Below are 15000 nucleotides of genomic sequence, written 5' to 3' on the forward strand. Positions count from 1 at the left end.
GAAGAGAAGGAGGAGGAAGAGGAAGAATAGGAAGAAGAGGAAGAAGAGGAAGAGGAAGAGGAAGAAGAGGAGAAGGAGGGGGGAGGGGGGAGGGGGGGGGGGGAGGGGAGGAGGAGGAGGGGGAGGAGGAGGGGGAGGGGAGGAGGAGGAGGAGGAGGAGGGGAGGGGGAGGAGGAGGAGGAGGAGGAGGAGGAGGAGGAGGAGGAGGAGGAGGAGGAGGGGGAGGGGGAGGGGGAGGGGGAGGAGGAGGAGGAGGAGGAGGAGGAGGAGGGAGGAGGAGGGAGGAGGAGGGAGGAGGAGGGAGGAGGAGGGAGGAGGAGGGGGAGGGGGAGGGGGAGGGGGAGGGGGAGGGCAGTGATGGATAGCCCGGCATCCTGTGGCGTGTTCAAGGACGTCCAATAACCCTGTCAGATCTTGCCCGTGGCTTGGCTCGGCTCGGACTACCCCATGTACCGTATTTTTTGAGTCGTATTTTGGCATGGTTTCTTTTTCTTCTCTTCATCTTTATCTCGTAATTCTCATATATCTATTCATATATTTTTCTTATTCTTATTTATTATTTATTTATTTATGTATTAATATATATATTTTATGGAGGGATGTCCTGGTTAGGCAGAAGAACGATTTCATTATTTTTTTCTTCTTTTTCTTCTGAATGGAAATTCCTTCTATATAATTCCCTTACTAGTTTTATCGATCATATCACTTCTTATCCTTTGCTCAATTCAAAGAGAGGAGATGAGATAAGGCATTGCGTCATTCCGTTGAAAGGAAAGATCTAGAGGTCTGTGTAATTCTACCCCCCTCTGTACATACCATATTTTTTTTTTTTTGTGTATGTACGGGGACACACACACGAACACACACATTCATTCACACACACACACACACACACACACACACACACACACACACACACACACACACACACACACACACACACACACACACACACACACACACACACCATGAGCATCATTTCTGCGTCTTACTCGCTTCACTATTTATTGGAATGCGTTCAAACCTTGTAATAAATTTAATAACAATCATAAATCAATACGGTAGTAATCATAGCCACTTGTCTCAATTCGATTCAGGTTTACTTACAAGGTTATAAGGTTATAAGTACTGGTAAAACCAGTACTTATGATATTAAGCAGAAAGAATATATTTTACTGATCGTATGTTTCTTACAGTAAACAACAATATACATGGGCACGTATCTATATCTATACATAAATGTGTATGATACATACGCAAAGCGGTAACAGTCAAGGCCTTTAACAGAAGTCCCCAGATCGGTCCTCCGATCAGCCCTTATGCACGTGTTGTCAAGCCAGTGTTCACTCACAAACTGCTCTATAAACCAGTGATGGCGCCCCTTCGTGAGATGCCCTTCCTTCCATATATACGTCAACACAAGGGGCAAGGCGTAATTCAACACATATTTACACTGAGGAACACTGACTATGGCTTTATCCTCATTGCAACCCATGATAACCCATGACACACACACACACACACACACACACACACACACACACACACACACACACACACACACACACACACACACACACACACACACACACATTGAAATTAAATTACCTTTTTTCTCCGCTTCCTTACGCTAACAACTAAAAAAAAAAAAAACTGCACAGACCAAAGAAACCGGATTTGTACTCTTCATATACCGGATCTGTTTTTTAGGCCTAAGATAGGTTGGTAGAAAGAAAAAAACAATCTTCCCCCCCTTACCCCCGATAGTGTTCTTGGAATGTCTCCCTCGCTCTCCGTCTCTCTCTCTCTCCCCCACCCTTGCCCTACCCCATTCTCAGCCAATGGGTCAGGCTCAACCCCCGCCGCTCGTGCCCTGCCCCCCTTCTCCACCAATCAGAGCACAGCTTCTCCACCAATCAGAGAACAGTTCCCTCGACCCCACCCACACGTACGCACGGAGGGAACTCAAGATCAGGGCCGTTCGTGCTGGCCCTTACAAGGCCGAGGAGCTGATGTATTTAGATTTTTATTATTTTCGTTTTTTTCTTTTTTACTTTTATTATTATTGTTGTTATTATTATTATTATTCTTTTAGGGGGGACGGTTTACATTCGACGCAAGTTCTCTCTAAAATTGTTTTTTACTGAATTCTTGATTTTTTTTAAAGATTTTTAATTTGATTTTTAAAACAAATTAGAGAAATCGATCATGATAATAAATTTAACTTTTTCTTTTTTTCCAATTAATTTTCCCCACCGCGTCCTGAAATCTGAAATCCAGTTTGTCTTCCTTTTGCGACCGTGCGAGACGCCTCAATTCTCCTGGCTCTGTAGGGGGCCAGAAAGTGATATATGGGTGTCTGACCCTTCTTATTTTCTTTCTATTTCAATTTTTAAAAGGATGCCACAAATACTCGAGGTCACTTCTTCCACTTCTTGGAATGTGGAGTTTTACTGAAACCGTATGTATTAATGGAAAAGAAAATATGTTTTATAATCAATATGAAGTAATTTACATTGTCCCCGATTTACATGACGGTGCGGTATCGTTTTTATCCAAGAAGCTGATTTACTCAATTCTTTAGTCTCTCCTTCTACCGCAGTTTATCGACATTAAGCTTCTTTCTCTGTGGAAAACCATGTACGATCTGGTAACGGGAAGTATACTCTTCATTTGAACGAAAGAGGGGAAAATTTCGTGCTCTCGATCGCTCAGGGCTTTAAGAACGCCTTGTTATTTATAGGATTTATAACAAAACCTGTAAACTGACCGCTTTCTTTATCAGTCGTATTCTAATCATGGTATACCTGTGATAAACGTTGTGATATTAAAGCAAATGTTCCGATAAACCGGAGACCACAATATCTCGACGCTGATTGGTCGGCCTCTGTTTCCTCGCCGCTGATTGGTCCGAATGTGGGAAGTTTCCGTGACGTGTGAGCGCAGACAGAGAGTCTGTCTGATTCACTCTGTCACAGGCACTCCTTACTTATTTTCTGGCACCAGAACGTGACATTAATCTAAAAGATGAACTTGTGACTCATATCCAGGGCTATTTATAAATATCTAATAGCTTTGATTTTTGTTTTCTATGATATCGCAGCAGTAAGGAGGTGGATATTGAGATAGGCACCGAGAAGCCGACAGTGTGCGCGCGATTCCTGGCTCAGCATGTGCGGAGGTGCCACTTCGATGATATATTAACCACGTTGTATATTCATGCCACCAGACTGCTTCTTTCCGACTTTTTATTATTGATACCAAGGACAATGATGACAACATTCCCAGATATAAGTGATTAAGGAGATAGAGATAGAGAATGAGATAGAGGGACATTTTTTTCCCTCATAAGTCGATACACACGAGTTTGAGGTGCCGGCTGATGACTGTACCACGTGGCGCATGTCATGGTTTACTCCCTGAAAGACTCAAATCAGTTATTTCCCAAACCAGGTAGAACTACAGGCTAGGGATGCAAGAAAGACAATTCCCAACGAGACTCTTATGAATTTCTCTGTCTTTCTCACCCCCCACCCCCCACCCTCACCCAGCTTTTCCCCTCCGACATTTCCGCGTAATGTTAGCGACGACCTCACCTCCCCCCCCTCCCTGTCCCCTCACCTCCCCGCCGCCCCTGGGAGTCGAGCTGGGTTTTCCTCTTCCCCTCACCCGCCCTCTTCTCCAGGCCCGCCCTCACTTTCAGTCGGCGTGCAAAACTCGTTTGCGAATTTGCATATTACACTCCATATAAACCAGCTCGGTGATAGCCTCCATACCGAACACACTTTTTTTTCCCATATTTCCCCCGCACTCTGTCTTAACAGTAATGGTGTCAGTCCGATCCTGATATCAAGCTGATGCCACATCCTCTCAAACGCGAAAAAGCTGACGAAGCGAATTAACCTTGTCGTTGGGGAACCGCCTCGCTCCGCCTTGACGCTGCGATCACGTCATGTCATGGACGCTGATGGACTGGCATAGGGGCTGGAGGAAGGACTCAATCATCTGCGAAGCTCTCGTCATCATCAGCCATCTGCACCGGGTCTTCGTGGCTCGGTGGGGGGGGGGGGGGGGGGGCAGCTGGAGATATACGTACATATAGGGTAACGTGTGTGTATGGGTGTGTGTGTGTGTGCGTGTGTGTGTGTGTGTGTGTGTGTGCGTGTGTGCGTGTGCTGCGTGTGTGTGTGTGTGTGTGTGTGTGTGTGTGTGTGTGTGTGTGTCGTCTCATTCTCTCTCTCTCTCTCCCTCTCCCGCTCCCTCCCCCTCACTCCCCCCCTCCCTCCCTCCTTCCTTCCCTCCCTCCCTCCTCCCCCTCTCTCTCTCCCCTCTCTCATACTCATTCTCCCCTTCTCTCTCTCCTCTCATTCCTCCCACACTAGAGTTGCCCAGTAACTATCCCTTCCTGTGCCTACCTGTCTCATGTCGACACACAAGCGGCCTAATCCTGTAGGAATGTTCTTGTGTGTGTGGGATCCAATTAGCTAACAATGGATAGGACTGGTGTGGGTGGGAACGAGGAGGAGGGCAAAAGAGGAGAGAGGAAAAGAGGATGATAATGGGGAGAGGAAAGGGGAGAAGAAAAAAAAAGGGGGATAGTGAGAAGAGAAAAGGGGAGAAGAGATTGGTAAAGAGAACACGGAGGAGAAGAGAATAATAAAGATAATTAGAGTTATATAGGGGGGAGGGGGATGAGATAGATGTGCACAGGGAGAGAAGAGAAAAGGAAAATCCAAAACGAAGATGGAGAGAGGGAATATTCTCGAAACGGGAAACGAATGAGAAAGAGAGGAGAAGCGAATGGAATGTTTATGTCAAAAGAAAACATATAAATGCTTCCGAATTACGAACAAGGTCTCCCCCTCCCCCTCTCTCTTTGCATTTTTCTTTCTTTTCTTTCCGTCTTTTATCAACTTCTGTTTCCCACCCGTTTCCTTACACCCCTGGCGGCCAGGCAGTAACAATGAGACAAACAAAAGGAAAATCGATAAATGGTCTTGCCGCACACTAGGTTTAAAACCTACTGGTTGGCATAAACACGCATACCTGCAGACTGGATGTGATCACATATAGGCAAACCCACGCACACACGCACGCACACACACACACACACACACACACACACACACACACACACACACACACACACACACACACACACACACACACACACACACACACACACACACACACACACACTCACTCACTCACTCACTCACTCACTCACTCACTCACTCACTCACTCACTCACACATACATTCACATTCACAAGCACGCAGGCGCACACGCTCACGCCCTCCAGGTGCAAACCGCCCATCTACTTTTAGCTCGTCCACGTCATCAGTGAGGGGCTTCTTTTATCTTCCCCCCCCCCCTTTCCCCTCACTTACTACTTACACCCTTCTTCGTAAACTTAAGAACCCACTTACCATTAACTCAAAAGCTCAGGTTAGTTCAAGTTGGTATCGTCAAGTTTTCGTTTGAATTGTAAAATCTCTAAATTGTTGTAAAAGTGGGGAGAGAGAGGCAGGGAAGAGGGGAATGGGGGAAAGAGGGAAGGTGAGGGTCAAATGGTGCAAGTGCAATGGACGACGACGCCAGCCTGCTCGTGTATGGGGCGCCAAGACTAATCAATACCCCCCCCCCCCCCACCCCTCCAGCCGTTGGTCTTGCCTGGTCAGGGTTACCTCCTCGTAGGTTAGCGAGGTCGGGGGCTGTTAAGTGTCCTGCAGTCTCTTTCATTCTTGCTTTCTGTCTGCTTTCCGCGTAATTTATTTTTTCTCTCTATTTGTGTCTTTCTCGTTTTATGGGTTTCCCTTCTGTATAGATATTTAAAAAAATCCTTGTTACATCGTCTCCGTTTATATTTCATTATAATAATCCCTTTTCTTCTTTTATATGTTCATCTCTTTGATGTGCATATCAATTACGAAATCTGTCCAAAAAACAATCTCGTTCTTTCCCCGTTTCCCCTTTCTCGCACTCTTGAAGTAAACGAATGAGTAGCACGCTGTCTAATCGATTATCGAACCCCTATTACCCTTGGCCCACATGCTAGCAGGAAGTATGGCTGCTCATCAACGGCACGCAACAGCCCAGAGGAAAGAAAAAGTGGCATAGCGATTCATTCTACAAAAGTAATGGGACACTAAAGCGATTGTTGCACTGGCAAACTGTTGCTTAGTTGCGCCGCTTTTTCGTGACCGTGAACATGCAAAACCACTGTATATCTGTCTTGTAAATTATTACTGACCTGAAGTGCAACATAAGCATAGAAACACGATACTAATACGAGTAAATTTTACTGCTGTATGCGGAACGACCAGCAAAGAATGACTATTTGTAGTTTTAGCTATTGACAATCAAAACCGGTTCACAGATGGTGTGTAGTCATCAGATGGCTAGTCACCGTGCCAAGAGGAACAAGGGTAGGCTCAGTAGATCTGACCGTGGCCTATATTTTTTTATGGAGACCTACTTCTTGTTTATTCCCTTAAATAAGTTGCCGAGACTATAGATTGCCACTGAGGAACACCATGAGAGAAAATCCACTTTGAGGGAAAAGCAATCGTGTGGATGATCTCAAGGAGATTTTTGTTGGATATTGTTTTTTGTTCGTTCATTCTTATTCTTATTCTTAATTTATTTTTTTACAAAAAATATTGTCACTTTAAATACATATACTAACATGTTTTCTTCTTCGTGCAGGTGCCTTCCTCATTCCTTATATGGTATGTGCGCTTATTGGCGGAATGCCCATGTTCTTCCTGGAGGTGGGCATTGGGCAGTTCATGAGTGAAGGAGGAATATCAGTATGGAAGATGTCGCCGCTTTTCCAAGGTACGTGTGAAATGGCTTTTCTTGGTAAATTAATTATCTACCTATGTATATTTCACGACTGTTCTATTCTTCCAATTCTTCCTTGTTCTTCATCTTTCATCTTATTTACTTGTGACTGTATTTATTGATTTGCTTTTTTTTTAAATTACAGGTATCGGTTACGCTGCAATCGTGGTATGTAATTGGCTCAACGTTTATTATATCGTGATCATCTCCTGGGCGTTCTATTACTTCATCTACTCCTTCCAAGCTGAACTACCGTGGGCCTCGTGTGGAAACTGGTGAGAGAACGTTCCTTGGTCATCTCTTTCTGTTTATATTGTCCCCTGCATTTATTATCATTTATTACGATTCATCGCGAGATTTATTACATTCAATCACCGAATCTGTCTTTCCCGTCCTAAGCTCTACCGATTATAAGTTTGCTTGTATATAACACATTGCAGTCTTTCCACCTGTAATTTTTTTTTCAGTTTTGAGTCAGGTCCTTGCACACTCTTAAAAAAATAGAGCCATTTTAAAGCGTCTTCCCTCTCTAACCAGGTGGAACACTGACTGTTGCGTGTCTGCTGGTAACCACACCGTCATCGAAGAGATCAAGGCCCTGAACAAGACGCCAAGGGATTCAGTAGTCGAGTTTTGGGAGTAAGTGTCTCGTTGCGTCTTGAGTTGGGTTGTTCATTATTGATTGTATGACGATCTGGGGATTTTTTTTTTTTTTTTTTTAAGAAATTGAAATATGTTACGCGGTAGATGTGTAATTTTTAGTTATCTGTTTTGTGTTTAGTCAGTTTGTTATCAATCGAATTTGTTTTGTTTTGTATTGGTAGTTTAGAATATTCGGTTGTAGCATCGTATATCTATTTTTTCTGCCTCTCTGTCTGTCTCCTCTCCTTTCTCTCTCTCTCTCTCTCTCTCTCTCTCTCTCTCTCTCTCTCTCTCTCTCTCTCTCTCTCTCTCTCTCTCTCTCTCTCTCTCTCTCTCTCTCTCTTTCTAGCTCTATGTCATGCCTGTCTGTCTCTTTCCCAGACTATCGAAGAAAAAACAGTTAAAAATAATTTATTTATATATATATATATATATATATATATATATATATATATACAGCAAGTAAAACCACAAACTAATACGGAGAACACAACAGAGATTATACAAAAAAAAAAAAAAAAAAAAACTCACCGCATTTGCCTCTTGCAGCCGCCGCGTCCTCCAGATCACCGACGGCGTGGACGACTTGGGCAGCATGGTCTGGCCTCTCTTCGGCACGCTCCTCTTCTCCTGGGTCCTCACCTACTTCGCCATCTGGAAGGGAGTGAAAGTTACGGGCAAGATCATGTATTTCACAGGTAGGTTCCAAATCGAATGCTCCGGTGGTAACCCGAATAAATAACATAATCACATCCGTCACAGCCAATTTTTTTCTCTCTCCTCCCTGATTGCTATACTTGGCATATTTGAAATAGCTGCCATTTAACGGAAACAGACATGACTACCCTCCCCCCCCCTCGGGACAAAGAGCGAGCTGGGACGTTCTGTATTAACGAGCATTCTGTTCCAGAGGTGATTTGATATGATGATGATGCAGGACTAACAAGACCTCTTTACAGCCACTTTCCCGTATGTGATGCTAACGGCACTTCTAGTTCGCGGAGCAACGCTGCCAGGTGCTTCTGAGGGTATCCGATTCTACCTCGAGCCTAAATGGGAGAAAGTCCTCGAATATCAGGTAATAATCAGTGTTTTCAGGACCAAAGGCAGGGCATTCGGTCGCGGCAGTGGGGCGGTCTCGTCTGCAGTGTTACACCAGCGGTAAACAAGAAAAACAGGTAAAACTTATGGTTAATGGATCGATTACCAGTCTCCTCCCCAACACCTCTTTCTGTCAGATGTTTCGTTACTCATTTATATTTCAAATTTATTGTATGTGATGTTTGTGTATAGTATTTTAGATTATTGGCTGGGACATCGTTGCAAAACGCTCAGCTACAGACCAGACCCAGTCCTTCTGATATTGCCACGAACTATGATGGGGGAAAGTGGCTGTGTCTTTTAAGATTGCTTGTTGATTCAGGTCTTCCTATTAGCCCTGGTCGACGGGGGGAGAATGAGAAGAAAGTTGTCCGGCATGACGATATTTGTGTCTCAGATCTGTCAGTATATATGTTTATATATACACATATTTATTATACTGTCGTGCTGCTGACTTTTTGGAAAAGAGCGGTTCCTGAGCTTGAAAGTTCATATTCCTGGCTATGCACTGACATTTCCGGGCACAAGTCTGCTATACTGTAGAGCAGTTCACGAGCACATGTCTCTCTTAAAACTAATGAGAGACGTTGGCACCTAGTCCTTATCTGCGACCTGACGTGTCTCTAAAACTGGATGGAAAATGTTTACTGAACACTTCCACGAGAGAAATGCACTCTGGTGACGTAGAAATCCGAACAGCAGCGTGACCTGCTCTTGAGAGATAAAGCAGGGAGATGCTTGAAGCTTGTCAGCACAAAAGGAATTATAGACATATTGCATACCATTGTAAGTACTAATGATGAATATATATTCTCACAATCAGGTTAACTTACATGCGGTCAATAATTCTTTCTCTGGAAGAGTATTTGCTTCAGTAAGTTGTCTGTCTTGAATAGTATTATTTAACATCTAGACTAAAGTCTGTACTTCTATTTGTTCTACAAGCTTTAGCATCTTCCTCACTCTCACATCAATGCGGGCCACAAAAGTAAAGTCCCTCGCAGTGGAACACTTTTTGAGACGGTTTTGAATAAAAAGAAATGTTTTATTTATTTATTTATGTTGGTTACCATAATTTGTTTTAGTTTTTTATGATTTTTATAACTGCCGTATGTTTTATTATGAAGAAAACTGGACACAGTCAAAGATGGTAACAGTTGAGGACTAGTTGTCAATAAAAAAAAATTAAAAAAATGTGGAGTACCTCTACATCTCCGTGACTGCTCTAATGATAGACCAACCCCGGCCAAGTATGAAGCCCTACATTGTTTACCATCTTGGTCTTTTGTATAGAAACTCAAAATGGGACATTGAAATATGTCATACTTGAAACACTGGTCATATGGCATGTGGATGATGTGCTCCACAGGTCGCTGAGCCAGGTTACAGGTCGGTCATCAGTCTCTTCTTCCTCTAACAGGTGTGGAACGACGCGGGTACCCAGGTCTTCTACTCGTACGCGGTGGCTCTTGGTGGCATGATCGCTCTGGGGTCCTACAACAAGTTCAACAACAACTTCATCAAGCAGTGCACCTTCCTCTGTCTGTGTAACTCTATGACTTCGCTCTTTGCTGGATTTGGCATCTTCAGCGTTCTTGGGTTTATGAGTTACCAGCTCGAGCTCCCCATGGAAGAAGTAGCCGAGGCAGGTCAGTAATACTCTTATGGTTCTTAACAGATTGGTCTATTACCATTCATAGTTTATGAATCTATTTTTTAACAATCTTTGCAGAGAGAAATTTCTATTGAATCAACAGGGACAAAGAGAAACATTCATTGCATCGACAGAGACAAAAACAAATAAAAAACAAATACATACTAAAATCTATGTAGGCAAAGCTAAACATTGAAATCCCATTCCAGGACCTGGATTGGCCTTCATTGCTTACCCTAAAGCAATGGCCTCCATGCCATTGGCTCCCCTCTGGTCTGCCCTTTTCTTCTGCATGATTCTCATGGTCGGATTGGACTCGCAGTTCGTGCAGGTTTGTGTCTTTATTTTCACATTTCAAGTATGTTCAAATAAACCAGTATATTTATAAAGGCTTAAATGAACTTAATACAAAATATTTATGGAAGTCTGCTCAATTACCCAAAATAGGATAGGATGCTGAGCGAAACTTACACAACAGCTACACAAGGTTATGTGCAAGTAAGAGGCAAACACGCAAGTATGAATGAAAATAAGCAAAATTGCCTTTTACCCGCAGGTCGAATCTGTTGTGACTGCCATTGTTGACTTATTCCCCGACTACCTTCGTGTTGGCCGCCGTCGTGAAACTCTTGTGTTCGGTGTTTGCTGCTTTGACTTCCTTCTTGGCTGCACTATGGTTACGCAGGTAAGAATCTTGTTTATTATTTCTTCATTAAGATCCACGATGACTTTAATGTGAATGCGAAATTCTACTTCAAATTATCTTGAATTTGACTTACTTTTCCCACGGGTTATATTTTGTACTTATGCAGTCATGCATTTTTTTTTCTTTTTATCAGGGCGGCATGTATGTGTTCCAAATCTTCGACACCTTCTCAGCCAGTGGTATCATCCTCCTCACCATCTGTTTCTGTGAGAGCATGGTCATTGCCTGGGTTTATGGCGCAAAGAGATTCTACGACAACATGGCAATGATGCTTGGCTATACCGTCAATCCCCTTCTTATGATCTGCTGGAAATTCCTCACTCCAATGCTCACTCTTGTAAGTTAATATTTGTTTTTATAAGTTCTGTTTACTTTCTAGTCTGTATTTAAGTTTTTTTTTTTAATCTGACAATGACTTAGAAATGCCCTAAATAATCTCCTATTTCTCTTTTAAGGCTATGGTCATCTTTGCCATCGTGTTCCATACGCCTCTGACATACAACAAGTATTACGTGTACCCTGCATGGGCTCAAGGATGTGGCTGGATCCTCTGCTTCTGTTCTCTTATCTGGATCCCTGGTTTCCTCATCTACAAATTCTTCCAGTATCCAGGAACCTTCAGGGAGGTGAGTGTGGAAGATAGTATAAATTAGCAATCTTATGCCAATATGCTCTTCCACATCTAAAGTAAAATCAGATCTATCATCTAGATTGTGCTACCTTTCAACGACAGTAATAATAGCATATTTGTGCAAGATAGAAGTAACCCTTTTCTTCCATTGCAGAAATGGATTGCGTCAACCCGCCCGATTCTCAAGGCACACCACCTGAGGGCCGAAGACTGGGAGGACAATCCTCACATCGAGTACAAAAAGACAATGACAATGGATCCCCTCACCGAGAACGCATAAATCCTCCCTCTTCCAAAGGAGTCAGCCGAAAGGGGTGAAGTTGGTATTCCTGTGTCTGACGGCAGCATCCTGTGGTAAATCCAGATTGTATTTTGGGGTTAGGATGAACGGTCAACGGGACACGTTTGTTGATGGAATGAATTGGAGACTTCGCAACAAGGACAGAGATTTTTTAACATCAAGAAAGAATGTGGACTGAAAATGCAGTTGATCCTTGATTTTACTCAAGAGCAGCCATATGAATAAGGCGTTTCTGAATGACAGTTCATGGCAGATAGTTCTGTGCTGTTTAGACTTATACGCATACAATAGATGTTGTGTAATGGAGACAGTGTGCTGCACTCCAAGACCCTTGTTTATATGACGACTTCGGCATTCGAGGTACGTTTTTTGCTCACTGCAGTGTTATGACATAGTGTCTAATACATTAATAGAAGAGGAACAAGCAGGAATCTATATAATATATACGTAAATCGCATCTTGTAGGAAATGCAAAATACCTGTTTAAAAAAAATCCTGCAATCCTTATTTTTTTCTTGGTTTCGTAATGTCAGAATTAAGTTAGATTTGGGTCTTGCTGAGATATCATTCAACCTACAAGATTGCTTTGTTCATACTGAAAAACACAATCAGTGTTTGCAACGTTGTTGCGTGCAGCATTTCACCCTTGCCGCCTCAAGCATGGTTCGAAATGTTAGAAAAATAAGTAAATACAAATAGATATTTGATTTAAAAGTAAGCACCAAGATTCGAAAATAACTCCTTGATAGCCTTTCAAGATCAAACCAACGAGGCTGAAATTCTGGAAGAAAGAAAACAAAGAAGAAGGATAAGAAGAATAAAAGACAAGAAAAAACACACAAAAACAGTTACGTTGATGACATACCTTTAAATTTTGAATAGGGTCTCCACTGCGAACTTGAATAAGCCTACAGTTAAGAACTCATGGTAGGCTAAAAGCGGCTAACGTTGTCGTTTTTTCTTTGCCTTCATGGATCTGTTGTAATCATCATTGTTTATCTACGCATATTCTCACCGTCAGGACTCATCGATTCATCCTCTTGTTGTCTATTTTCGTAGATGTCATTGTGAATCATTATAACAGGCATACATTATAACATACCATTAGTATAGGCATAGGTGTAAGTAGTGAATAGGATAAATCTGTGATGCTCGACGCCTGCTTCAAGTGCAGGCTGGAAGGATGTAGGGAGGGAAATTTTTATCACAATATTAGTTATAGTTTGAAGAAATTATTTACTGTCTTGCGGTGCCTGTAGATCTATTCACTGAAACATCATTAAAGAAAATATCTCGTATTAGTATCGGTTTAGCATTTAAGAAGAGACCTAGGAATTGCTGACATTCTGGTTTTCAATAGAACAGTGGATTCATTTTTCGACGCACTTAAACTTGTCGTGACGAAGCGAAATTGGAATTGAGCTGAAAACGACACTGACTGAATTTTGCACACGAACATTTTTGTTCTCTAGATTTAACATTAGTGAGATCTTAGACTAAATTTATTTTACGACTTACAAACTAGGTCACCGAAGACAGATTCTTTTCATTACTTTTATCATTATTTTATATTTCACATTTTATTTTGTAAAAAGTGAAGGCATAAGCATAATCCAGTTTTTACTGCCTTTGTTTTCATGTACAAATCTATACGTGTATATGTAAGTAGATAACTACTAATGACTTGCTTTTTAGGAAAAGAATGAATTTGATTATACTCCTTTTGTATTTTAAAATATTATATAAAAAAAATCCCGATGCCTTTGGTTTCTGGGATTCGAGAATCTTTGTTGATCTTGTAAAAGGAATCATTCATTTTCTCATCGACGCAGCCACAGCACCACAGGGTCTACGAGCTCATTTTGAACCTCCTGACGGGCAGTTGGGTGCGTTCAACAAGGGCTAAGTTTTTTTTTTTTGTTATTTTTTTTAGCATTCCATTGTCTCGCTTCAGCCATTCACATCCAGTAGATATTTTTGTTTCCTATTTTTTTTTTCTTTTTTTTTAATGCCGTCATATTCAGAGCCATGTACATTCACTTTATGTGTTTTTTTCATATCCATGTTGATTGTTCAGCTCATGCACAACACATTTCATCGGGGAGAAACCATGTTATCGATTTGCTATTGTCTTCCATTTCTTTGCGAAAATGGAGTTTAGTTCTCTTTATTTTCTTCTTCTTGATTTAAGGATAATTTTTATATATCTCTCAGTCTGAATGAGATAGTTGCTATTTTTCTCTTTCTTTGGTCTCTCTCCATTGTTTTTAGTATTTACCAAATTCTTGCCAAGATATGAGGGCATTCAAAAGTTCTATTGAGGTCAGCAAGATAATAATTAGCTGTTGTATTACTGTTAAAACACCGTTGTTAATTTGCTCACGGAGACTGCGAAGACTTGCTGTAGCCGAGACCATAAATCGTTTGAGGTGATCAGCAAGTCCCTCTAAAAATAGCAACCTCATCTGCCTGTTCTTGGCATAAGTTCTGTGAACTATATTTAGTATTAGAGCTTAGAACCAATTACTTTATTTATAATTGGATTATATATATATATACCTAAACAAACGTATTGCCAGATGAACTGGCGCTGCTCAATGCTGAAATAGGTAAGTTGGGGGTAATAGCGCTCATTCTGTAAGGAAATTTTGAGTCAAAAGAAACAGTCAGGTAACTACAATTAAACAGAATTTGCGTCAAACAAAACCCCCAACTTAATCTAAATTATTTTATTGTGTTTTGTTGATCGAGTGGCTGCACCAGTAACCAGTGGAACTTGCCATAAAGCAATGAAATGTGAAATTAAACGTTTGGAAAACAACCTACCGAGGCCAGTGTCATTATTTAGTTTTATTTTAAATTGTGGTAGAAATCCACTCATCTCACTGATCAGGATGTCTACGGTTTGTACTTTACAACGTATTTATCCGGCATTATATATATATATATATATATATATATATATATATATATATATATATATGAACTACTCACGGGCAGAATAACAATCTTCGCGAAAAAGTTCAGTCATGTAAAATAGCTCTCTGTTTTGCCTATTTAGGGATTTGAAGGTTGAAGTTTAACATGAGTGGTTCATACAGTGCATTATATATATGTAT

General features: G+C 41.6%; 1 protein-coding gene across 1 annotated transcript in view; it reads left to right on the forward strand.

Moving 5' to 3' along the window:
• The window catches only part of LOC125029989 (sodium- and chloride-dependent GABA transporter 2-like), a 20747-nt gene that overhangs the window by 5025 nt on the left and 722 nt on the right, over positions 1 to 15000 (forward strand). Inside the window, exons 2-12 of the mRNA XM_047620194.1 lie at positions 6709 to 6840; positions 6992 to 7121; positions 7384 to 7485; positions 8038 to 8186; positions 8448 to 8566; positions 10010 to 10238; positions 10453 to 10574; positions 10800 to 10928; positions 11083 to 11286; positions 11405 to 11575; positions 11735 to 15000. The exon at positions 11735 to 15000 is cut by the window's right edge and continues 722 nt beyond it. Of these exons, the coding sequence (XP_047476150.1) occupies positions 6709 to 6840; positions 6992 to 7121; positions 7384 to 7485; positions 8038 to 8186; positions 8448 to 8566; positions 10010 to 10238; positions 10453 to 10574; positions 10800 to 10928; positions 11083 to 11286; positions 11405 to 11575; positions 11735 to 11860 (1613 nt within the window). The 3' untranslated portion in view covers positions 11861 to 15000. The remainder of the gene's footprint in view (positions 1 to 6708; positions 6841 to 6991; positions 7122 to 7383; positions 7486 to 8037; positions 8187 to 8447; positions 8567 to 10009; positions 10239 to 10452; positions 10575 to 10799; positions 10929 to 11082; positions 11287 to 11404; positions 11576 to 11734) is intronic.

This window comes from Penaeus chinensis, chromosome 10 (assembly GCF_019202785.1).
Source record: "Penaeus chinensis breed Huanghai No. 1 chromosome 10, ASM1920278v2, whole genome shotgun sequence".
Lineage (NCBI taxonomy): Eukaryota > Metazoa > Arthropoda > Malacostraca > Decapoda > Penaeidae > Penaeus > Penaeus chinensis.